Here is a 27483-nt window from a genome sequence, read left to right on the forward strand (position 1 = left end):
CTGTACATATATTAGCTCTACCACCCTGATATTGCTATGTGAAGGGTATGATCTGAGTATTGCTACTTTGTATAGAAAGCCTCTTCTGCATGTGGTTCTCATGTGCTAGGGTACTGACCCTGGGGCTATACATGCCAAAATAATTACTAGCATTGTCCATTTCTCTAAACTTCTGATATATATATATATATATATATATATATATATATATATATATATATATATATATATCCAACAGAAACAGCAAACAACATTTCTAAAACAAAATTCATGATCCTCTCTCAGCCAAACTCACTTTCTATCCTGTATCTCTCTCTGATCCTGGTACCCTCTCAGGCCCAATCATCTTTAAGAGTTCTGATATTGTCTTACCTCCCATTTCCAATCTAATAAGTTGTGCAAATATCATTTGAACTCTGGATGGATCCCAGAACACTTGAGGACAGCTGCACAAACAATCTCCATCTTTTCTGTGTCCTCTCTCAGGTCAATCCCATTCTCATCTGCACAATTCAAGCCTTTGTCTTGTATCATTTGCAATCTGACTACCATCTCCCATCTTATTTGTGATCACTTAAGTCTTGAACCCTGACTTCACCATTACCAGGGCTGTCCTACCAAAATAGGAGAAATCATGTTCCAGGCTTCAATGAAGCCCTGGGTGCTTACTGACAAAACTTCTTTCCATAGCACTCAAGACCACCCTTGTTCTTCCCTTACTTTCTCTACACACACTGGGCTTGACACCCAGGTGACTCAAACCCTAGATAAGCGGGACATTTGTAGTTTCTCTGCTTCCCTCAGTTAGTATGTGTGTGTTCTTACATTTGTTTATATCTCACCCTGTTCAGTGCAAAATGAGTGGTGGAGAAACAGTTTACTAATTGTAAAATGCTTTTGAGGTGTTATCGTTAAGTCATAGAAATCACTGAATTTACAACCCAGAGGCTTCATGGGGTAGCAGGCCTCCACACCATCATTTCCAGGTGTCTCCTTGGTGGCTTGAGTAAATCTTGAGTCATGCATGTCTGCTCACTATACATCACCACCTCAAACCAACCAAGTTGTGTCTCCACTGTAGAGAAAACACAAGACCCTTCTACATTTACTTAACAAAACACTTGGAATGCATTTGTTCACCTTACTATCCAGCCTCTCTGGAAAAGAAATAGAGATAGTTAGGATACTGCCCTACTTTCTTCTCTGCTGCCTCACTGCCATAGTCTACCCAGACCCCCAACTGTGACATAATTTGCTGTAGAGTCCTTTGTGCCCTTTATCTGAATGATTTTAATTGAAACCTGTCACCAGTTCTATAAACCTTTCCCACTGGGTTACCCCTTTGTATATTTTTTTCCACAATTAATAGCTGTTAAGTCTTTGGGGTTTATCTACTCTTATTTCAATATAGTAGTCTTTTAGAAAAGTCATTCCTTGATTTTATTAGTGCTGACAAAAACTCATATTAAAGTCTTGGTTTCATGGGTAATAGCTAATGCTGTAATACTGATAACATCCATTTACTGAATAATTACTGTGTGTCAAGAATTATGTTAAACTAAATTAATAATATCTCCAACATTCTTTAGAACATCCTAGTAAAATAGAGGTTAGTACCACCTTATGAACAAGCTAAGTTCCAGGAAAGTTACCCAAGTGAGTTACCCAAAATCCTAGAATTGCTAAATGAAAGGATTGAGGTTAGAGTCTTGACCAAATCTAAACTCAGGGTACTTCCCATGACCTAGTTCCTTGTAGCATGAAAAATAAAAACCCAGAGACAGATATTGGGGTTCAAGCTTCAAGCTGAAGATCAGAAAAACAAAGCAGCCGGCCACTAGCTCTTACTTCTACTTCAGCTCGGACCAAAGGTGTGATCCTCAGACTGCTCCTGACTCCGGTGCTCCTCAGATTCACTCAGACTGCTATGTGCTACTTAACATAGCTAGAGAGTCATTGTCTGAGGCTGAACACTGAAGACCCCGCTCCTATCTCTAGTGCTGGGGTAAAGGCATGAGCTCTGTTACTCTTTAGATTGATTCAATCTCGTGTATCCCAGGGTGGCCTTGAACTCAGAGAGATCCATCTGCCTTTGTCTCCTGAGTCCTGGGATTAAAGGTGTGTGCCACCACTGCCTGGCTTCTATGGCTAACTAGTATGGCTTTGCTATTTTGATCTTCAGTGGCTTTAATAAATCATAAACAACATATCACCACACAGTTTCTAGAGAAGGCAGGTGACATGAGGTGAGATGGGATACCCCAGGGCCACAGACAACATCAGAGCTGCCCGTGAGAAAACGTCACCTGAGCAGTCAGTTCACCCTCAGTCTCATAGCAACAATGGCAATGAACGCTTGCCTCCATCCCGTTCTCTACACACTCTGGATTCCTGGGATATAGGGCTGATTGTAAAATGGTTTTGCTTAACTTTAGACAGAGAAGTGGTTCCCTATCTAGTTAGGATGAAGTCTGATTTCACTGAAATGGTTTATCATACCCTGCACCTCCAGATCCTTGAGAGGTAGTGCTATGTCAGAACTAAAACTCAGGCTCTAAAATTTAAGGTTTATCAAGTAAAACCTCCACATATGAGGCTTACCATTTATTATTTGAGCAAGTTATCTTATCAGCTGGTCAACTCTGTGAAATGGAGGTTGTTTTTTTTTTTTTTTTTTTTTTCCTTGCTCTATAGAATTGACCTAGGACTGTATATTTGTCACCTACCATCCTCATCGTCACTATCACTCTCATCATCTTCATTTCTCTTGCCCCATCTCTCACCTCTTTCCTCTACTCTGTTCTCCCCTCAGTCCTTTATTCTGTGACCTGGCCTGTCCAGGAAATTAGACCTGCCTTTATACACCTTCCCATAGTCCCATTGGCTCAGGCGGCTGACTCTGCTGTGTTGTCCTTTTCTCATTGGTGTCTCTGGGTCAGGTGTCTCTTCATCAGCAGTCTTTGGGTGTAGAGGCAGGCTTGGCTCAGGGAGGAAGTGCCTGCCATGCATGCTCATGCAGGCTGGCCTGAGCACCTGTAGCTTGGTTAGACCAGGTGGCTATTTTTCCTACACTGGCCCTCTTTACTACACCCGTTTAGCCATGTCTCGTCTGCTGACTACTCTTTCAATTTCTCTTCCTGTTTCACTTTCTGCATTCTCTGCATCCTTCTCAGGGAAACTGCCTTCCATCCATCCTCATTTGTATAACTCATTCAGATATTTTATCAGTGGTACTTCCTCCAGAAAACTACCTCATCTTTCCTCATACCGTCTGTGTCTCAGGACATTATGCCCTTGTCTTCTCCTTGAATTTAAAATAGATGGTTAGCTGTTATTGTTCTCCACTAAACAGAAAATTGTTTAACAATAGCTGTTGCTCTTCTCTTAAACTAGAAAGGGAAATAACTAAAATGGACATTTTTAAAGAGTCATCTGTATCCAGCATCTATTATGGGAATCTCACGAGGCACATGCAGAAGGCTAATCCCCAGAGTGACCACACTTGTAATCCTTGACCCAAATCACTTAGCTGAGCCTCTCATGAGGAATTAAATGGCATCAGGATGCTAAAATCATGATCTATAAGGATATCCCAAGTTAGAATGGGCAGATCAGAAAAAGTCCCTGTTATTCATGAAGAAGCAGTGGTAAGATGGCAAGACTACTCTATAAATATGGAGGAGGGAGTGGGGTTGTTTCATTTGGAAGAGTCTACAGATTTGTAATATTTGGGAAATCATGTAGAAGAAATGATACTGTTCTCTGAGCCCTCAGAAGGCTGAACTGGAACCAACAAGTGGAAAATAACAGGAGGACTCTACCAAAGCACTCTGTTTTATCACAGGAATTGGACAAAATTGGAATGGGTTTACCTGGATATCTTGAAGTCCTTCCTGAATGATAAGCTAATGTCATACAGCAATTACATGATCATTTGCCTAGGATAATGTCTTGAGAATATAATGCCTATTTCTTCACTCACCTTTCAGCCAACTGTACACCATCAATTTGAAGGTTAGGGACTCAGATTCTTAAGAGTTTAAGGAACAGTGATCACTCACTTGATCCCATACTAGATACTAAAATTTATTCAAGCTGACTAAAGATTAAATAACCAAATTAAAGCTATGATTACACTATAAGAAAACCTGGGAAATTTGTTAGATGACTTGGAGATAATGAAATACAGTAACAAAATATACTAAAGCTTTTTGAAAAAGAAATGACAAATGTGACTACACAAATATTTTACAATTCTCTATAACAAGAGACAACATAATAATGTAAAATATGATGTTCAATAATATAAAATACGTTTTAAAGGTGAATACTGATATTTTTAAACATGAACATAAATTTTTAAAAAGAACTAAACAAAAAGTCAGCAAATATAAAAAGCAGGCATTTTATGTAAAAATAAGTTAAAATAACTAATTAGCATAAGTGAAGGAATCTAATTAGAAATATAATTGTTTACTTACCAAAACGGAAAGAGTCAAATGTTGAAATATATGCAATTAATTAGTAGAAAAAATACAAAATTATGAAGTTTATAGGGATATAAATTAAAGCCCCATGTTTAGAGATAATTTGATAATGACTATCAAAATTACCTTTGCTCAGCTTACCATTAGTTGCTATTTATTATAGAATTGCTTTTCATAGCAAAGCATTAAATAATCAGTGTGTCCATTAACATAAAATGTTCTATGCTAAGTACTAGAACCATATATAGCATTAAGATGAATGAGATCAATGTGTATGTGTAAGAAAACTCCCTGAGGTTGGCTATGCTAACACATACCTGTAATCCCAGCACTTGGGAGATAAAAGCAGGAGGATTTCTGTGAGTTTGAGGCCAGCCTGGTCTACGTAGTGAGTTCCAGGAAAAAAAAAAAAAAACCCTGTCTCAAAACAGCTCAGAAAAACTTGCTGAGTAAAATCGAGATATAAAACAATGTATACAACATGCCCTCACTTACAGTAAATAGTTAATCCTATATTTTATAAGCTGGTTTCTATTCATGACAACATAATGAGTAGTATACACAGGAAGTCATCAAAAGTACTACATTTTTAAGTTTTATTTTTATTTTTTATTTATATTTATGTGGGTGTGTCCATTGGACCTCTTGGAGCTGGAGTTATGGGTGATAGTCTGCCACCTGATTCTGGGAACCAAACTTGGGTTCTCTTCAAGATCCATCTTTCTAGCCCTAAGATAGTTGCTTCTTGAGATGGTAATAGGAAAACATTTACTTTGTACTTTTCTTTTAAATACTGATTTAATTTTTATACATGGGTATTAATGCATCTGAATCACTTCCAATTTTATATCAACATGCTATTGATAAATGAAATTATTGCCTTTATGTTTTTATTTTTATCATTTAAATGAAAAATAATAATGTTTAATTGTACAATAACTAATTTTTAAAATTCATATACTTTTATCTTACCAAGACCATGTCCAGGGAATGTATCCCTCATGAAGACACTCATAAATGTGTTACAAAGAAAATGGAACTGACTTTAATCACATCATCAAGAATCTCACTAAGAAATTCTAGAGCATTTACAACAAGGAGTGTAGGTGTCCAGTTAAAAACTCAGATGACATAAACCTGTATGAAAGATGTCCAAGATATATTATTAATTGACAACCTAAACCAAACCAAGTTGTATATTTATACATGATACTTAATTTATTGGTCAAAAGACAATAATAAAATATTTATATAGTAAGAACAGAAATTTAGATATAGCCACATACTTCATGTAAATGAATTCCAGAGCAATAGACACAAAGGAGACCACCAAGAGAAGTTAAAATGGTGCAAGTTCACTTTCATTTTCCTTTCTGTAAGTTTTGGAAATTTCACATTGGTAATGTCCATTTTTAACAAGTTAATTGTTTTACATGAGAAGACACTATTTAAAATTATTTGGCACCTGATACCTGTATAGTTGTACTTGCTTTGAACAAAAATCTAGATAAATCTGCCTTTGATGATCCTTCTGACCACCAGGATCCTTCTTCTGGCCCATTAACATCCTCAGGCGTGTCAAAAATAACTACTCTCTACTCTAGAGTAGCTTTGGAATTTCTCAGTTCGGGGGCAAGGGGAGGCTGTTAGTTACTTTCCTCTTCCTGTGATAAAATATCTTGTCCTGAAGCAACTTATATGGGAAAAGTTTATTTTGGCTTATGATTCCAGAGGGAAGGTCCCTAATGGCAGGGGAGGCATGGCAGTTGACTTGAACAAGAAGCTGAGGGATCACATTTCAATGGCACAGAGGAAGCAGGGAGCAGGAGGTATATGATGAGGCTATAGACCCTCCAAGCCTATCTTTAATGATATGTCTCTAATGATGTACTTCTTCCAAGGCTGTACCTCCTAAAATTCCATGATCTCCCCCAACACTGTTACCAGCTGGGGACCAAGTATGCAAGCATGTGATCCTACCACCAGAGGGGCTTTCGACCCCGGTAGTCTAACCATTCCTTCCTTCTTAAGTGAAAGAAAACAGGTTCAGGAGCATAATATGACTGACTGCCATTCATCTAATGCTTGCCACAGTGTGCCAGGTCTAGCACAGTGAACTTCCCAAAACAAATACATACTCAATGCTTGCAGGCGAAGGTTCACTAGGATAGAAAGTCACAGGAAAGGCAAAAGAAACTGGAGAAGTCAATGGGGAGACTTTAATGAAATTATTAGGAAGGAACAATGATATAAAGTTGAAGACTTCAGATGAGCCAAGCCAGCTAGGGAAATGAAGTGGTAACCATGCCTTCATTTAACTACTCAGAATCTCTATTAGAGAAGATTGCCCAAAGCCAAAACAAGACAATGTATTGAACATGTAGATAAGCTGATCAACTTTGAATGTAGCATCCTGCGCTGTGTACGAAAAGAGACAGAGTGAGGATGCCATCTGTGTTGTTTAGAAAACCAGACTCAGTGTGTTTTCACTTCCTCCAGTAAAGCTGCTTGCATTCCTTTGAGACTCGCCCACTGTCCCTTTTCCCAGAGAGACACAGAACCCTGGGCAATCACATCCCAATGACTTATTGACTTTATTGACTGGAGGAAGACTGGAGCCTTTGCGTCTCATTAACTTTGCCTTGCTGATGATTTTATTTTTCCTGGCAGAGTCCCAGGCTTGTTTTAGAGATGCTCTGCTTCTCTTCTAGTACAGCCTCCAAAATGGGAGTTAGTGACAGCAAAATAAACTCCAGCACTCTTTATTTCATTTTGTCAGAATTCATTATGGAATTGTGCATGAGAAATGGGGCATTCAGGTTTATTTTGGAACAGGGCTCAGGGCTGTCTCACCAAGCTCCATGTGACAGGACTAGGCACTTACCCAAAGAGAGGGATCTGGCAGCTAGCCAACCCCATTCCATACAGTCTCCCCAGAACGTCGTCTGAATATATGAATCTGTCAGCACATACTTGTCTGTGGGCATTACATGTGTCTCTCTTCATTATCATCTCTCCCCTCTAATTTTAAAGCCAATCTGCCCCAGAAATTTGGGAAACCCATGGGAAAATAGTAATGTGCACACTAAAACCCTTGTGGACAGGGATAGACAAAATATTTCCACCATATCCAGGCTGTGGCACAAACACAAGATGAAATTTCATGGCCCTGCTTTCTAAAAGTAATCATGGCTATGAAACTTGTTGAACTAAGAAACATCTTAATAAGAAATGAAAGATTTCTTTGAGGGACATGGCATAATTTTAGATAGCTTATTAATATTGAAGCCTTTTCTTCTATCTGTATTCAATCCATCAGAGTACAGATATTGTGCCTAAAGCTCTGGTCTGTCTTCTAGGTGAATGGCATCGATCTCCGTGGAGCCTCTCATGAGCAGGCAGCTGCAGCACTGAAGGGGGCTGGGCAGACGGTGACAATCATAGCACAATATCAACCTGAAGGTCAGTCAAACTCATGCTTTGGATGTTCCAAAATGGCTCTTCGTGGCTGCATTACTGATTGATAGTGCTAATGTTGATCAAGATCAGTAATGCTTCTATTAAACTACTTAGGATGAAAACTTAATGATTAATGTCCCCTAAATCTCACAAAATTGTTACTCCTAATCTTCCAGGGGAATCTTGAGCAATTAGAAAAGCTCATAGGAACAAATGAACTCCTCAAATACTCCAAAGCCAGTGCCATCTTTATTACATTTATCATCTTATCTAGTCACCAGTGGATTCTGGAAAAGCAAATTCTCCTCTAAAAATAGATGTGTTGGCCTGGCATTGGTGGCACAAGCCTTTAATCCCAGCACTTGGGAGGCAGAGGCAGGTGGATCTCTGTGAGTTTGAGGCCAGCCTGATCTACAGAGCAAGTTCCAGAACAGGCTCCAAAGCAATACAGAGAAATCCTGTCTCGAAAAACAAAAAGAAAAAAGAAAAAAAAGAAAAAAAAAAGTTATGTTAAGTAGACTATGTTTGTGTTCAAGGCAATACCTTAATTCTCATTAATGCTAATATGTCTTTAGATGTTCCACCCACTTCTCAGCTATACATTTCTCTGGAATCAATAACTGGAAAAAAATGGGCAGGTACTTTGAACAGTTGCCATGGTTACCAGTTGGCTTGGCCAACTGAATATTGGTGACATATCCCAAATGGGATTAACTATTTAAACATCTGTTTCTCTGATTAGATTGATTCTTAGAAATACAACTGGGTTGTGAAGGTGTGTGTGTGTGTGTGTGTGTGTGTGTGTGTGTGTGTAAGGATCCTTTGCTTATGAAACATAAATACAACACCATGAGGTTACATCTTGTGTCATAAAAAGAGGAATATGGCTTCCACCTTCATGAAATGCAGGTTAGTTGGCAAGAAAAGGAAAGTATACAACTGCTGAGGATGAAAGTACATGTTGTGAAAGAAAAGCTCCTGTGTGCTGGGTATAAAGAACTCTTTTGTCCTTTTCAGATGATTCTGCATTAACTACATTTCACTGCGTGTCCTGTGGAAGGTTAAAGTTTGGGTCCTGCCTATGGCAGCCTAGGACTTATCATGATTTGTAGAACAGCATGTTCTACAAAAGAATAAATAAAATATTTCCTTTCATGTGTATATTAGCATATTGGCTTGGTTTGTGCCTGACTGTAGGATCAGTATTTGCAAGTAAGTTAAACAAAACATTTTAATGAATGTATTGTCCTATCAGCCTGTGTTATGTGTCCATGACAAAGAGAATGCATAGTGGTCAAAGGTTTGATGCATGATGAGCACACTCTTCCTCGAGCCTGCTAGGAAGTCTTTGTGCTTCTAAAATATTGATGCATTTTCCCCCCAGACAGGAGTGAGTGTTCCAAAACTACCTATTATAAAACAGAAAATGGAAAAGAAACTGAGTTAGAATAATTAAATAGATTCTTTATCATTCGTGGTGAGAACTACTTCATATTATCTTCCTTGTTTTCAAAGAGGTTTCCTTTCATTCTTGAACTCTAAGCCCTTCACCATACTTCAATATGCGGAATAAAGTCCGTGGTTATTTTTCTGTTTCTGAAAAATGTCACCTCAGATAATTCTACAGACTAATAAGATGGTTAGAACCCTGGTTTTACTACCAGAAAACTTATTCGTTGCGCCAGTGTAACCTTGACCTAGATGACTGCAAACTCCAAAGGTCACACTGAAGCAATCATGTTCTAGTTCCATCCGTATAAATCTCCATGCTTCCAGCTGTCCTTCGAGGGCTATACTCCAGTGGGATAATAGACTCCACTTCATCAAGATGCCCATGAAAAGCATGTCTTACAAGTCACACCAATTGATGATCATAGTGCAACCTGCAAATAACAAGCATCTTTCACAGCTTCAATACACAGAATGGAGTCACAGGATGACATCCCTGTTTTAACAAGGTCTAATGTGTCACAGTTTTTTATCAGATGGAAATTAGATAGTAGCAATAGGAAGCAATCAGTTTTATTCTCCCTTTTGTAAACTTTTTGGGTAGTCAAGCCTTAAGTGAACTATTATTTGGAATAAAAGATTGATTGAATTTTTGTTTTGGTTGTTAGAGGACATTTAAATTGCAAAACAGCTTAAGGAAATGACTGACAATTTACTTTTAAATTAACAAGTGAATTGAAGAGTATGCTATGAATACTATAAGATTTCCTTTTGCCTTTTTTTCTTTTCTTTTTCTTTCTTTCTTTCTTTCTTTTTTTTTTTTTTTTTTTTTTTTTCTGAGACAGGGTTTCTTTGTGTAGCTTTGGAGTCTGTCCTGAAACTTGCTCTGTAGACCAGGCTAGCAGCCTCAAACACACAGAGATCCATCTGCCCATCTGCCTCTGCCTCACAAATGCTGGGATTAAAGGCATGTGCCCCACCACCAGACTCATTTGATAATTCTTATCAGACCTCTCATTTCTGTCAGTTTTGTAATCTTTGTGATGATGCTGAAATTTTATTATGTTTCTTTTTCTTTTCTTCTTCTTCTTTTTTTTTTTTTTTTTCTTCTTCCTTTCTAGTTTTGGATTTTAGAGACAGGGTTTCTTTGGGTAGCCCTGACTGTCCTAGAACTCACTCTGTTGACCACCCACAGAGATCTGTCTGCTGGGATTGAAAGTATGTGCCACCACCACCTGGCTTACTACATTTCTTTTGGAGTGGTCAAAGACTAGACTTCTAGGCTAAAGAGATCATTGGATATAGAGCTTTTTGCCTCAAAAGCCTGAGGACTTGAACTGAATCTCCAGAATTTAGTAAACCCAGGCCTGGTAGTATACATCTGTAATTCCAGCATGCCTACAAGATGGGAAATGGAGAAATAATTCCCAGAAGTTCACAGGCAGGCCTGGTGTATACACTTGCAAACAAGAGATTCTGTCTCAAACAAAGTAGAACTTGGGTCTGAGGATCTGGAATTATCCTCTGACCTCTACTACACGCATTGCATGTGCATACCTGCACTCATACCCATACATACACACATGTATCACACACACATGCACACATACACACGCACACACACACAGAAAGAGAGACAAAACTAAAGCACTAGACTTCTAGTAAATACATTTTCTGTCACTTTCAAGTTACTTCATGGGGAAGAAGCCACTGAAAGCTTTGTTCAACATGCCTAGATATTTAGAAATTTTGTCTTTTACCTCAAATACATTGCATGCTGTTCATTTGCAAGTAATTTTTCATCTTTCTAAATAGAAATAACTTTACTATTCATAAGGAAAACCAGTTCCAAATGAATATGAGCAACACTATGGGAATAGCCCTATCTCTAAGAATTATGTATGAATGCCACAGAAAGGATAAGCCCACAGGGTCCACAATACAGGAATAGCATATATTGTAGAAATGTGGGGATGGAGCTACACCTTGAAAAATGGGTGAGATTTGTATTTTAGAAAGAAAGGGAAAAGAATATTTTGCTGAGCTTGGTTCCTTGCAAGCAAGCATTATCTGCTCGCTGATAAGTCTCCCTGCTGCTACAATAGACATTTCTTCAAAACTCGCTAAACGAGTGGGTGACAGATTTATGAACCTCAATATTTGTGTTTCCACTCAAAGATATTGGGGATCAGAGGGAATCTTCCTTTTTATTTACTTGGACTTTTCACTTTTCTTTCAAAGATGAAAAATTTACTGAAGGAATGTATGTTGCAAAATAACAACTGTTACACTTTTACAGGGCTTAGCACAAATTTTCAAATAATTATAGTTATTATAATGCAGCAATAAATGTCTTCTTTGGTGAGTTCTGTGCTAGAAAGTTCTGCTTAAAATGAGTGTGGTCCCCTTTATCTACATCACCCTATACACCACCAGTCTCCTTCAGTGTGCAGTCCAAAGGGTAGAGGAAATAAGGCAGGGCCTCCACCCTATTTTCTTCAATAGGTTACTTGAAAATCCTAAAATTAAAAGCCCAAAGACTTGTGGCATGAAATTGAGACTGGCCATGGTTTCACGTACAGATTCAGTCTATTGATAATCTTTTCTTTTTTTTTTTTTTTTTTTTTTTTTTTTCTGAACTCTTCCCACACTTCCATGTCCCAGGGAAATGACAAAGCAGTGAGACAAAGAAGTCTTCCTTATCTATCATACAGTGATAAGCAGCATAAAGAAATACAAAGTAGAGTTGAGAGTGACAGGGAAGTGTTTGCTGATTATGGAAAGCTGTGTTAATGAGATATTTAAGCAAGTATCTAAAAGAAACAAGTCACAGAGACAACTGGATAAAGAAATGAATTAATTGAAATATCCCTCTATAAGATGTAGTACCTGGGCCAACAACACAGACAATTGTTAACCCAACCTTAACAAGTCACAATTTGCCATCTACCAAGATGCCCAGATGACTTGTGCTCATATTAGAGAAGCAGAAGTGGGTCCATGCAAACATTGTCCTTTGATAATACTACAGTGTTCAGTTTCCTCTTAGCTGAAGCACAGGCTGGTCATATTGTATCAATTGTCAATTGTATCAACAGGTTTTATTTCTGGCGTGTGCCATTCAATGATTGGCCCTAACCCATGTGTTTTGCTATGGATGGATACAATTGCAGGGGATTTCAGAAGCTCCTGTGTTGTCCTGCTTTGCATATGTCTTCCCTCTAAAAAAGATTATCAAGAAAGTTCATGGTTTTGCTAGAACTCCTTAGGTAGTGAGACACTGAACCTGGTCAGGTATCATTGCCTATATTGTGGCCTCTACTGAAGGTAAGGAATGAAACAGAATGGTATGATGAAGAAACAATGAATCCCTTCCTAGAAGAAAGTAAAAGTCCTTAAGACACTACTATAAAACTTCTGATTGATTTATTATTTTTTAAGCTAGAAACTCATTTAAATAATCTTATTAATACCCCCTAAGTCCTAAAGCTAATTTCAAAGGAATAGAATGTACTTCTTTTGTCAAAAAGTGAAACCCTGATCTTACTGGGACTATCCACTGACCAGGACCTTGAAATTAATATGTAGCTGCGGAAAATAGGTGAGCACATACACATACATAGAAGAAGCCAGTTTACATTGTGAACTGTAATCCTTTCTTTAAATCAATGTATCTACAGGTTTATGCATATGGATGAGCAGCTGTGACATGTAAAAGGGTTTTACCAAGGCAAATAATTGTATCTTAAATGCTCAGGCAAGACTGGAAAAATTCAGCTGTGGAACTTGGTCAGAAATTATACCAAATCAGGGAGTGTTTAAGAAGAGCAACCTCTGGACAAGAAGGGAATACTTGTTTTCTAGTTCATCCTTATGAGTTTTTTTTCTCACATGTTTTTAAATGGATAAGGTAGGTGGGATATTTTCAGGAGAACCTATACACATATTAAATTCAGACTCAAAAACAAACAAACAAACAAAAAGATCCTCAATCTCTGCTGATATAACACCATAAACTCTATTATTTGAAAATTTTCTCACATTGTATCTTCTCTTCATACCTTCTAATGAGGAAGAGTAAATGAATGACCTGGAATATGTGTAGTTTAACTACAAATGCTACTATATAACAAATCAAAGTTGCTAGGATCCTTCAAGATGATATTTCTGGTTCTTCATTTGACACACTGCAGGACTGAAGTCCAGACAGTGCCCAGATAGGAAGAGGTTCTATCTTAAAGTTGTAATAGCTTCTGAAACAGAAGCTAGCTGAGCAGTTCCTGATCTCCTTATTACTATTTTTTTTTAATTCACTATAGTTGCTGACAATGCTCTGTGCTTAAACATAATCCAGTAAGAGCTTTATAATCTAAGAACACAAAGGGGTCAAAAAAAACTCTCAGGGTGGGGCTTCCTCATTTAAATAGCATGTATAGCTGATAACTGCAAATTGTTGTTATCTGTATATCATGGTTAATATTAGATGTGTAAGCAATTACTTTAAATTTTAAAATACATGCCAGATTGGAAATACTAATACTTTACTAAATACCTCAAATATATTATGATTGATTTCTTCTTCTCCATTAAAACTCACTCATGCACTCCCTTCATCCATTCATCCCACTAACTCTTTCATCACTGAGCACATCCTTACATGCTCTACATTGTCTCAATATGCTACATTAACTTTGGCTTTATTAATGAGTGGTATATTATAATTTTTAATTAGGGAGGAAGTTTCACATAGCATTGCAATTTGTATTGTTTAGCAATGTGTTTATCTATTTATTCCCACTCCCCCAATATATACACACATATAGTAATAGATAATACAATTAAAACAGCAACTAAAAACTCTCCCAATGGCTGAGAGATGGCTCAGAGGTTAAGAGCACTGGCTCCTCTTCCAGAGGTCCTAAGTTCAATTCCCAGAAAACACATGTAGGCTCATGGCTATCTATAATGAAATCTAGTGTCATACAGAAAGAGCACTGTATACATAATAATAATAATAATAATAATAAACTCTCCCAAGATATTTCTTCACTCAATATACCATTTCCCTGGTGTCTTAGTTGCATTTGTTTCCTCACTAAACTCTTGTAACTCATAGCACTACAGGACTTGACTATGAAGCATGTATAGATTCATAGGTGTTCCTCTCCATATACCTTGATCATCAATGATATCAATGATGCTGAGTCTGTCTTCTTGTGCCCCCCCTCCAAAAAAGCCACTTTGGACCTGGTTCAGTTCAGCCAGAATAGAAGTAGGCATCACTTTTGATCAGAAATCTCCACTGACCTCGTTGTCTATTCTTGAAATGTTAAATATCAAACTCACATCAAAGTGGCTAAAATCTTCTGTTGTTTTTGTTAATTTGGGAGGTGGGGGGTCTCTTGGCATATAATAACATAAATTTCTCAATACTAGAAGGAGCCAAATAATCCTTGTGCTGGAAATATTCTGACAACCAAAGGCCTTATCTCCACACCTAACATTTGCCACAGTTAAATCAAAGGCAAGGAAATAAAGGTCTTTAAAAGTATCTCTTACTATACTCCCATCATGGAAAGAAAATAGTCTTTATCAGCCAATCCTTCCATTTTATACAGAAGTTCATGTTTCAAGGGACAATGTAGAAAGGGGTATAAACCCAGAGGCATTAAAATGCCTATTAAACTCAGTCCCTAGTCTTAGTGTTTAGTAGAGTTGCCCAAAACACCTGATTAAATAGCATCTTACTTATGCTGGTTTGAAAATCTAGCAGCAAGTAATGAAGCATTGGTTTCTTCAGCCCATTATTCTGTAGTCAATGTCTTATTGACCATGCTCAAGACACACCACTTTTCTCAACACTGATTCCCTGTGGTTAGAGATTTATTTGGGGACAGGGGTTGGAGGCTGTGGAATGATTGAGATTCAGTCAGATATATCCCTGCTGGTATGAAACTAACTATGGCAAGACTGTCCTTAAATCTCTTGAGCTGACATTGTAAGAGTTTTAACTTATAACCTCTTCTAATTAAGCATGTTATCAAAGAAAAATAAAAAAAATTATAGTAAGCAGATAATTCCTCTTTTTCTTTCTCACCCTTTAAAGGTGTAGAAATTCTGCTTTCACATACTCACAGAAGGGAAGGATTTATATCTTTAAGTTGCTCTGTGTTAAATAGGATTTGAACTTTTTAAGTTTTCAGTTTAATACAAGTAGAAGTGCTTATTATTTTTAAATTAACTTATTGTGCATGGCTCTTAGTTTATAGGCCTATTGTATCCAAAGCTTATCAATTTCATAAATTAAACTCTAATTCCTGAGCTTTAAATAATTGTATTGAGGCTGAAATTAAGCAATATAAGAAAAATCGATTTCAGGAAATCAGTTATACAGAATGCTAAAATAATGGAGGTGTTTTGAATTCTCGGAATTACAAATAGTAGCAGCTTTTGTATAGAAAAGCCAAACCTAGGGAAGATAAAGTACCTATCTTTAATATGCTTCATGAAATGCTAATCTACTGGCTAAGTCTATAAAAAGCAAGACTATCCAAACTAATTTAGTTCAAGATGACTTTCTTAAGCCTCTCTCTGTTTGCTCAGGTATATCATTTCCCCACTGCTAGAAGTAATTTTCTTTATTAATAAAGAGGGGTATACACACTGGAAACATTAAGTAGTGGCAGAGAAAACTCAATTCATTCTGTCTTCATTCATTCCGCTAACATTCATTAAATGCTTCCAATAAGTAGCAGGCAGCCCTGGCTATCGAGGTAGAATGATAGGAGTAACAGACATGACCACTTTCCTAATGGGCCTACAGTCAGTCCAATGAAACCTCCCTGGTTACAGAAGCTGTTGTGCATGGTGTAAAGACGGAAAAGAACATGGATGTTGGGTGTCGACCCTTAGCACTTAGATACCCAATTGTGTGTAAAACAAGATCAAACAGAATTCAATGACCTATGCTAGAAAGTCAAGAAAGCAACCTCTAATACTTTTTCTAATCTGAAGAGTAATGAGGAATTAACTTGTCAAAGCACAGCAGAAGTGATGAGGAAGCATGTTTTCAGAGAAAAAAGCCTATGAATTCAGTCTATGGGAGAGAAAGGATTGCGGGGACTGAAAGCAAACCAGAGAAAGCTGGAGAAATAGATGTAAGACAGAAGAGAGATACAGGCTGCATCACACCAGACGTAAAGTGTGGGTCTTCCCCTGAAATCAATGATAGGTTATTGAAATGTTTTAAACCCCAGGATGATGGGATCAGATTTGTTCTTTGAAAGATGCCTACTAAATGGAGAATGGTTCAGCAAGCACTGTATACGTCACAGTAGAATACAGAATCTCCAATCTGGGAATTATTAACTCTCCAAGGCCTCCAATGAATGCCTGACACCACAGAGATTGGTAACTACATGCACTGAAAAATTATATGGATCCTCTTTCTTAACTCTGTACCCACCGAAAATATCTTAACCCTTGGGCTGACAAAATGGCAGTAGGTAAAGGTGCTTGCTACGAACCATTAAATATGAGTTTGATCTCTGGAAGCCACATAGTACAAGGAGAAAACAGACTACTACATGTTGTCCTCTGACCTCTACACCCATGCTATGTCACATGCACACCCATACACATATAAGTACACACATACGTATAACAAATAAATGTAATATTAAAAACTTAATTCCTTATTGCACTGAGACTGTTTTTGGATAATGATCAGCCATGAGTCATTGAAATTGTTGAAAGAGAAATCTGACTATTCCAGATGAGAAATTATATCAGCTAGATCAAAGGTGTGACAAAATAAGAAGAATTTAGACATATTTGAGAAGAGAATAGGTAATAAAAGCATTAGATTCACAAGTAGGTTTAATAAGAAATTCAGTTGGCCTTACGATGCACACCTGTAATCCCAGCACTTGTAAGATGGAGGCAGGAGGATCAGGAGTTCACAGCCAGCCTGAGCTATGCAAAATGTGTCTCATGTATAATTAAAAATAAAGGGAAAACTTTGGGGGTCTGGGAGTTCTGAGCTTGAAGTTTGGTTCTGGGAAAAGGTATGGCAACAAACTGATATAAAGGTGGGTAGAAGGCTCACAAATTACAAGCTGGGAAGCCTAAAATTAGTGGCAGCCTCTCTGTAGGTAGGTGTGGATTTCCCTTTCAAAGTTGATAGCAGAAATGGAGAAAATATCCATACTAACCTATCGCGGTAAATAAGGATCAGGATAAACAAATAGGCCGAATAGATGTTTATTCAGGGAGAAATAACTTACAACCTAAACAGATGAACACCAGGAAATTCAACCCGATCCTCTCCTGTCCGAGTCACACCAGAAAGAGAACGCCTTTCCTGGCCCCCTCCGACCTTCTTCCACAGGTCACTCCTCCCATGGCTCCACCCCCAATGGGCGTGGTCAGTGCCACAGAACTATCTCCCTACACTAACCCTTAGAATGTGATTTCCTTCCAGTATGGCATGTGTATGTGCACTGTGTGTTCCAGTCTGCTCTGATTGAGACATAGTTATGTATAACTCTCCATCATTGATCTCCAGAGCTGTAAGTGCAGTGATATAGACTCAGGGTCTGATCCCCAGAACCACAAGGAAAACATTGATCTTTAATATTAAAACATAGTCGCTTGGGACTGAAGAAGTACCTCATCAGTCAAGAGCACTAGCTGTTCTTGCAGAGAGCTTGGATTCTGTTCCCAGCACCTACATGGCAGCTAACAACAGTCTGTAATTCCAGTTCTAGGGGATCTAACATTCTCTTCTGACCTCTGAGGGGACCATGCATGTGAAATACCAATACACATAAAATAAAAATACAAAAAAGTAAATTTAAAAACTAGTTGCTTCATTAGAACTGATGTCCTTGTTATTTCAAAATAAACTACCCTTAGTTTTGCTGTGGTTTCTGAAAGAAAAACTATATAAATAAACTAATTTCTTATTCAGATGAACCTAAAAATTGCCCTTGAAATTTTTTTAGGTATGGAATACACTAACTAAAATATAAAATATTAACTACCACAAAATAGGATATTTTCCCAAAATCAGAATAATAGCATAAGTATTGAGTTTTTCTTTAATATGACTACCATAGTATGCAGTGTACTATAAATTACCAAGGGTACAAGTATCCCAAAAGAAACTTTCATTTAATTGTTCCTCATTAATTGCTATGGCTTTTTAGGGAAAAATGGAAATTTAATATCCCTTTAAAGAGGTCACTAGGATCCAAAGGGATATGAAATAAGGTTAAAATCACTCCTTGAAAATATGGACAGTGTTAATTTATTTCATACAATAAACATCTTTACATGATAATTTTTATAATAGTCTTTCTTCAATATATGACAGTTGTATCATAATTCCTCATGTTTAAGGCCACCAAGAAATGACCTTATAAAAGAACTGGCTCCTTAGTAATGTAGGTAGTTATATTTCCTTTAATCTGATTATTTAAATATTTCTACCTTCTTTTTAATCATTGAATTTCTTAAAAATAAGTAATATACATGGTGGGAGATGCCTCCAACAAGCAAAAGGAGAAATGGCAGAGTTTCAGTGTCAACTTCCCATTGTCATACAGTTAATACCAAGTACTAGAAAGATAAAAGGCACTCTAGAGGACGCACATTTATCTAGAAAAGTTGCTGTTCTAGGTAATGGCTAGTGAGAAAAAAATATGTCCACACTGCCATCATAAAAACATGTTATGTTGATGGATAGGGACACATAGCAGGAGAAATCATGAACATATTTTCCCTCTGGATATATACATACATACATATGCATAATTTTTATGTACATATATACACTATATATATATTATGAAATTGTTTTTTTCCTATTTCTTGTGTTTTTGTTTTGTTGAAGTTGTTGATATTGAAAAGTCAAATATATGTTTCTTGAATTTGTTTCATTATCTGAGCAGTTAAATTTTTCTCACAAGTTGAGCTTTGTCATTGCAATTGCAATCTTTGTCTTTTCTGTGAACAAAAATATGAAGTAAAATTTTATAGAGATCCCAAGACTGTGGGATAAGCTATTAATAATATGCAACTATAATATCTAAACAACATAAAATGTTATGTATCTTAGTTAATAAAATAACTAAGTTTTAGGAGGCAAACTTGTACTCGTCAACAATTCACTATATGTGAAGCTTTGTTTTCTTAGATACGTTTGAACCAGAATCACATATCTGAACATCTGCCCCCTCTTAGAATCCTCTTCCTTGCTATAGTCTATCCTTGAACATTCCCTTCCTGGATATAATCTATAAGGATAGACTATGTTATGCTCAAATGATACCAAATTGTCATTAACCTGACATATCTTCTTAGTTTTAAATTGGCAAAGGAGGTGCATGTGTGCTTGGAGCACATACAGATTAGTTCTTTCCTCCCATCTTCATGTGGTTTCAGATTTTGAGCTCCGGTCTTCAGGCTTGCACAATAAGCACATTTACCCTCTGAGCCATCTCACCAGCCTGGTGTTTCATTTTCTGTCCCTCAGATATTGATACTCCAACTCCCCCAAATTCCCTTCTTCCTACTTCCTCTGCTATACCAGCATGTTTTTGTTGTATTTTTCCCCTTCCATCTTATACTTAATAGAAACAAACATCCAACCTCTTCACAAACCATGAGCTTCATGGGGAAGATAATGAGATTTACAGGGAAGGCACAGTCAAAAGTGATCAGTTATGATTGATCATTGCAGTGGTTTTCTGTTTGTTTACTGAAAAATTTTTATACAAAATATTCTGATCATAGTTTCCCTTACAGATCCTTCCCACCTCCCCATCCATCCAACTCTATGCCTTTCTTTCTCTTTCTCTTTAGAAAGCAGTCAAGCAAACAAACAACAAAAATAAAATAAGCCTACACCTGCATCCCCACCACTCCCAAAATACATGAACACACAAAATCAGAAACCACAATTTATAAGAAAAGATCAGTAGAACAAAAAATGCTGCCTAAACAAGGCAATGTAAGACAAAATGTCTACCAAAATACCACTGAGTTCATTTTATGTTGGTCATCTATTTCTGTGCATGCGACCTGGCCCAAAGTGTGTTTTGTACACCCAGTGAGACTTCATTGAAGAAAAAAAAATTGTTTGCCTCTGAAAGTATATGTTGATTGGAAATCGCTTATTGATTAAGGATGGGGACTCATGTCCACTTCTCCCTCCCAGAATTGGGACCCAATCTTTCTTGAACTGTGCAGGCCCTGTGCATGAGACTACAGTTTATGTGTGTGTCAATCCTGTCATGTCTTGAAGACTGTTTACCTAATGTCATCTAGCCTGCCCCTCCGGCTCTTAAAATTTTTCCACATCTTTGTCAGTTTAGCTCCTTAAGCCCTGAGGGGAGGAATTTAAGGAAAACATTGTATTTAAGACTGAATGGTTCAAAAATCTCAGTTTCTGCCTATTGTCCAGTTGTGTGTCTCTGTGTTGAGAGTGAGCTACTGCAAGAGGGAGCTTCTCTAATGATGGCTGAGACAGGCACTGATCTGTGTCCCAGCCTGGTGTGGCCAATGGAGGTCACAGGTAGAAAGTCAGCACTGGTTTTTCTTAAACTTAAGCATTATGGAAAGGGGTTGGACTGTGTAGAAGATGAATCCATTCATTAAAATAAAGATAAAAATAAGTGAGGAACAGTTAGGCACAAAAAGGGACCCACAAATGATCTGCTCTACACCACCAAGAATGGTCCACATGTCAATGAACTAACTAGTTTTATATATTCAAAAACAATGACAAATGAATATGGAGAAACATGTAGCACTGATAATTATCATCATTATAGAGTAACTGTATGTCTAGATTTTGATATACCTTATGTCATTTAAACCCCTAAGGGCTAGATCTTTATTCTTCAGAAGAGAGACTAAAAATCTGAAGAAAGTTACATGATAATTAGGTACCCAAGGCAAGATTTCCACAGTGGCCTGCCTGGCTCTCCTGCCCACTGACAGCACCAACCACATCTCCCAGCAGGAAGAACTTAACTGCCACTCTCTGAGTCCTCACCTAGCCCCCTGTGTTTTCGAAAGGTGTAAAAGGCCATGGGTCTTACAACTAATGGAAGCAAAATGCTTGGATTTCATAGCACTTCCCTTGAAAGCCTCATTAAACTTGTATCTGCAAGGCTTAAGCTCTGCCAAGCTGCATTGTACAGCTGAGCCTGCTCCAGAACTCCCCTTGACTCTGAGAAAGCACTTTCAAATTGGCAAGAAGTTGTGTAATAAAATACACACCAAGTGTCTGAGCAATTGAAGGAAAGAGGGTAGTGATTAGGGTTTAAAACTGGATATAAAAAGAATTCAGACTACCACCGAAGTAGAGATTTCTGAATGTCATTCTTTCTAAATGGAACTGTGATTAGAGAGAGGGGGGAAAAGCGACATCTGAAAAGGTCATGAAAAGAAAAATAGTAGCAATTTTCAGTTAAATGGCTGAAATCTGGGGCATCACAAATGGAAATGCTCTCCCCTTACTCCTGGTGCAGACGCTGCTGGGATAGCAAAAGTCTTGCAATTCCCCAAATGCTTCATGTTGTCCTGATAATTAGTGAATGTTGCTTGAACAAAATCATGCCAAATTATGTAAAGTGTGTTGCTGTGGAAATGGAAACACAGTAGCAAAACAAAGAGGTGGTAAAATGGAAAATATATGTATATCAGAAAATAAGAAAGAGAAGGTTTACTGTCAGTAAACCTTCTCTATCAACAGTGTGAGACTATGGCTATAATGCACTTCCTTAATAAGTGCTTCAGAAAAAAAAATACTTGTAAAGAGAGACAAAGAATATTTGAGAACAGAGCTGGAATTGAAAGCAATGCTTCTGCTTCCTTGTAGCTGCACAACCTTTTCCAAGTCATTTGGCTTCTGTAACCTTCAGACTTCTCATCTATACAAAAAGGTTAATACACTAAAATAAGAAGGCCAAAACTGCCAAGGACCTTATGCATGCCATATATTGTCCTATATATTTTAATATTCTCATTCCTGTAACCCTAATTAAGCTATGAGATGGGAGTTATGACTGTCCCTGCCTTTTTTTGTAAGAAATTATTCTCTTTAGCTGATGATTGACCTTGAACTTCGAACCCACTTGCCTATGTGTCCTGAGTTCTGGGATTTCAGGGTGAGCTCCATGCCCATTTATGCCATGTCCAGGACACTGTGGAGTCAGGCACTCTGCTATTTAGTTGTATCTCCAGCCTCGACCTCCACTTTAGAGAGGAAGAAAGTGAGCCATAATGTGGTTAAATAACTTCCCCAAGACTGCACAGAAGGAATATATGAGGGCCTGGGATTCTGCTTTTGGTTCATTATTTCTCTTGGTAAAATGAGGGTCTGTTTTAATTTCTTCATAGCCCTTATGAAGGCATTCCCAGAATTTACTACATATAGTTAATTACCTTTTAAATTTTTTCTTTTTGTTGTTGTTTATCTGCATATGGTCTTCCTTAGACAAAGTGAAAAATAAATTCCAGGAAGGGACAATTTCACTGCCTTACTGATTGACATAGCCTTAGCAACCAGAACTATAGCAAACATGCAATATTTACAATATTGTTTTTGGTATGTTGTATTATAATTGCAGTAACTATTGGAATATAATATACTGCAAACTTGTAAAGATAATTAAAGAATCATATTTTAATATATATTTATATAATAATAGATTATGACATAGTAGCATGTAAAAAGATGGATAATAAACTCTCAAAGATGAATGCAAGTTTTGTTTACTAAAGATATTCTTGGCAGTTACAGGGCACATATGTTTTTTCTCAACTGTCCTCAATGGAATTAAAGGCAGACACAGTCTCATTTTCTAAACTGATAAGAAGAAAGAACACAGTGACTTCAGCATTATTGTGGAGCCAAAAAGAAATACCAAAGACACACAGACCTAACTCATAACTCACTATGAAAACAAGCAATTGAAGTCTCCCAAGTTTAATCTTAATAACCATGATGTTTAGAAGAACAAAATATGATAATAGTGGTTGTCATTATCTAAGTATCTAAGCAAAAAGCAAAAAGTCAAGGACATAACATGGGCATTATGGTGCCCGGCATCGAAGAGTCCAAGGGTACCTGCTTTTCGTTCATTACCCACATCTACACTCCAGATAAGCATGGCCCATCACTTCACTGTCTATGTTTAGGCAATGATTCCAATGCCTTTGCTTTCTATTAGTGGGATAGGAGATGATTTCTCTCTTTCCAGTTGGAGAAGGCCATTTGAACAAGGATCACTTTCCTTTTCAAGCCTTTCTTGGCACTGAGAACAAGGACATAGCTCCCATTTGCAAAGACTGGCAAAGGGCCATTGGTCTTCTATGCTTGCTTAATGGATTGTTCTACATGCTGAACTCTACTCTGTGTTTAGACATTTGCTTCAAACTCTGAAACTTTGCTAAAACTGAAGGCTAAGAAGGAAAGTCCAGAGCTACTCTTTTAATATATATTCAAAGGCAAGCCCAAAGCAAAAACTACTTTCCTATCCACCAAACAACATAAGAGCCCTAATTTTGGTTGATAATGTGTTGTATCAACAAAATATAGATATATGAAATTTAAAAAGGTGAATCTTTCTCTTCTGGAAGATAAAAACCAAGACATCAGAATCATGTATAATACAAATCTGATCTGCTCATTATTTTTTTTTATTAATTCCCCTGTTTAACAGTAACTTAAAAGATAGAAAGCAGGGCTGGAGAAACTGCTCAATGGTTAAGAGCACTGGCTGCTCTTCAGAAGACATAGGTTCAATTCCCAGCAACCACATGAAAGCTCACACCTGTCTGTAACTCCAGTTCCAGGGCTTCTGACACCTTCAAACAGGCATACATACAGGCAAAACACCAATGAACATAAATTACAAAAAAGAAAAGATATAAAGCATTTGCTTTTGATACTATACCTCATTGACATGTTAATTTTTAATCCTAAGAGTTTGGAAGTAGGTTGACATGCAGCTATAAGAGGTTCTCCAGGGCATTCATTTGGCTACTTTTGTTTTTCAGTACTAGGCCCAAGAGCAAAAGAGAGAAAGAAAGGAAGGGAGGGAGGAAGGAAGGGAGGGAAGAAGGAAGGAAGGAAGGAAGGTAGGAAGGAAAGAAAGAAGGAAGGAAGAGAAAATCAGCCCACAGCTCCTTTTCCTCACATCAGTACTTTGTATCCTGGGAGTTGCAGGGCAAGAGAAAATTCCATTGTAGTGCTATAATGAAATACATATTTTGAGCAAAGTGTTAAGGCCCTTTCCAGAAGCCTGGATTTTATCCAGGTCACTTACATCTAGGATGCATGTCTTCTCCACCTGCCAACACCTACCAGCCTAAGTTTCTGAAGACTGGGGTTGAGTTTCTCACTTCTCACATCAGAGACAGACCAAATTCATCTTGATCTCAAAAGAACTGTCTAGGCAGTGGCTAAAATAAAGAGCAACTGTTGAGTGGATAAAGAGGCATTGAGGACAAATGGCTATAGCATATAGACTCCCTAGAATCAAATCCTAGACCTGACACTTATCAACTGTGAAACTTTCAGCAAAGTATTTAAAAACTGAGTTAAACTTATAAAATGATGTGAAGATTAAATGAGTTGATGTTTATAAGCTTTTAGAATGGTACCTTGATGCTAACAAGCTCTAAATGTTGACACGGATGGAGATCCCCATCCAACTTCACTAGCAAGACAAAGTCAGTGAGGTTAGACTCTTAATTTCCCTTGAGCAAACCCTGTGGGCACTGGCCTGGGGTACCACAGTTTCCCTTCAGCACCTGTCATTCACATTGCTTTGATATGATGCTTGGTCAAATATGTCCATTCATCCCATAGTCATGGATTGGATACCCACAGTATATCATCACTCTTTGGGTTCAGGAGCTGACAAAGACAGGGTTGCAAATTGTCCCCTTTCCCAGCCTACAATCATCTCCCCTACCTACACTGATTTTTTTCCGCTAGCTCTACACTTGTCTCAGGGGAGCTGGTAGTCAATGCTTGGTTATTTCTGGCTGTACAGTAATACAATTGTGATATTCAGCAAGCTGGTATGAGACTGAAAAATGGCTTCCCCTTCAATCCATTCATAGTTATAATCCACCATACATAATTTTTCCCCTTTATTTCTTGGCCAGTGTTGTTTTACCTGACAATATGAAACATGACTAAGTACAACATCTATTTTATAATGGACCTACTTTATAAGAACATGAAATCTGACACATATTATTAGATACTCAATATTTTAAAAACTGAATTATTAGTCTGAAAAGCTAGGAAGAGAATAAGGCATCAAGAGAGACATTGTAGAAACCGATGAGTTTAAATAAAGGGAATTTTTAAAGAATGGGAAATGATCATGGCATAATTAATTCTGAATCTAAGTTCATCTAGGATAAAGCACACTGTTACATACTATTCCACTGATCAGCTATAACAAGCATCATTAACTATTGTTTGTGTTCACCGTTCTTTTATTAATGTGTGGTAAACTTTGTCAAATGACTTTTTTGTATCAATGAATATGACCATGACCTGGTGTTCCCTCCTGCTACATAATCTGCTAATGTGATATTTTTCATATGTTAACTTACATGTTAAGCCATGTTTAGTTTTTAGGAGTGTTTCCAACTAACTCATGGCACATAACCTAATAGTATGCAATTGAATTAGTTTTGCTTGTATTTCATAATGGTTTCTGCATCAAGGCTCATAACATGCTTTTTTCTTGTAGTGTCTTTTGTTCAGAATTTGTTATCTTATGGATCTTGGTCTCACTGGATGTTAGGAATTAATCTAAATACTCGACTTTCACTGTTTCAGCCTGAGAATTAATTGCATTGCTTTAAAAAGTAAAGTTTATAAAACATCACTGAGAAATAAATAGTAACTATCATCTTTGTCAATACCAAATTCTCGATAAGGAATCTCTTATAAATTCAAAGTGAATCTTTGAAGAAGTAAGAAGTGATACCCTTCTGAGACAGGAAAAGGAAAAAAAAAAGGAAGGAGTCTCATGACCTCAGAAGTGTTTACTTGCCAAGGCTGAGATCCTGTCTCTGGGGATCAGTGGACAAATGCCCACCATCCCTCCTTCTAGCCTCCAGCGATTGGTCTCCCCTTGACAAACCCAGCAGAAGACACACGTGGCCACGTTTATTGGTTTCTCTGCTGCAGAGCAAGGTTAAGAAGGATGGAGACATTTGAAAGGTCAACTAGCATAAATCTGATAAGGAAAAGCCTCTTAAATCTTGAAAGGCCCCTTATCTTGATGCTAAGAAGTCTGTCCTTTATCCCAAGGATGAAGAGGCCTTAAAAGATATCAAACAAAGGGAGCGACCTTTTCACCCTGTATTCTGTGCTAATGAGCGGGGAGGCTGGGGGAGGGGAAGCACAGGCCAGAGACAAGGAAGGGCCTGCATTGCTCAGGCAGAAGACTGTGCTAGGAAACTGAGGTGGGAGCAGCAGTGGGGAGGAGGGGCTGAACAGAGAGCCTTCTATGGGAAGAGATTTTCTGTTTGTTTTTTGTGGTAAATGGAAACAGTGAGAATAGAGAGTGTCCAGGTGACAGGAATGAATTGGAAAAGTAAGCCATGACAGAAGCATATCCGTTTGGGATTTGGGTCTCAGTTTTTCTCCTACACAAATCAGTGACCCAAGTCATCCTGTCTCTCTGAGGCTTCATTTATTGACTTTTTTTTTTTTTCTTTAGTTTTGTTTCCTCTTTACTCTTTGTTGGGGGACACCTGTGGAATATTCCTTTACACTGTGTGAATATATGTATTGACTTAACGGGACTCTAAACCACAGTTCTCAAGTTTGGCACAGTGGTTTTTTGTTTGTTTATTTTTTGTTTTTTGTTTTTTGTTTTTTTTTTCTGTGTTTGCTTTTTCAATCTCTGTGCCTAGTGAAAACATCTGCCTGCCTCATGTGGAGGTTTAACTAACTTGACCTTCACAAACTCACAAGAAGGAATCGGGTTCATGGTATGCAACAATGATGGTACCCACTGAGTTTCTTATTAAGCAATTCCTC

General features: G+C 37.6%; 1 protein-coding gene across 18 annotated transcripts in view; it reads left to right on the forward strand.

The window, feature by feature from the left end:
* Dlg2 (discs large MAGUK scaffold protein 2) overlaps nucleotides 1-27483 on the forward strand; it is a 1341778-nt gene that overhangs the window by 1056692 nt on the left and 257603 nt on the right. For all 18 annotated transcript variants that reach the window (XM_051192230.1, XM_051192231.1, XM_051192225.1 and 15 more), the window contains one exon: nucleotides 7847-7949. In XM_051192230.1, the coding sequence (XP_051048187.1) occupies nucleotides 7847-7949 (103 nt within the window). The remainder of the gene's footprint in view (nucleotides 1-7846; nucleotides 7950-27483) is intronic.

This window comes from Phodopus roborovskii, unplaced genomic scaffold, assembly GCF_943737965.1.
Source record: "Phodopus roborovskii unplaced genomic scaffold, PHOROB, whole genome shotgun sequence".
In the NCBI taxonomy this organism is placed as follows: Eukaryota; Metazoa; Chordata; class Mammalia; order Rodentia; family Cricetidae; genus Phodopus; species Phodopus roborovskii.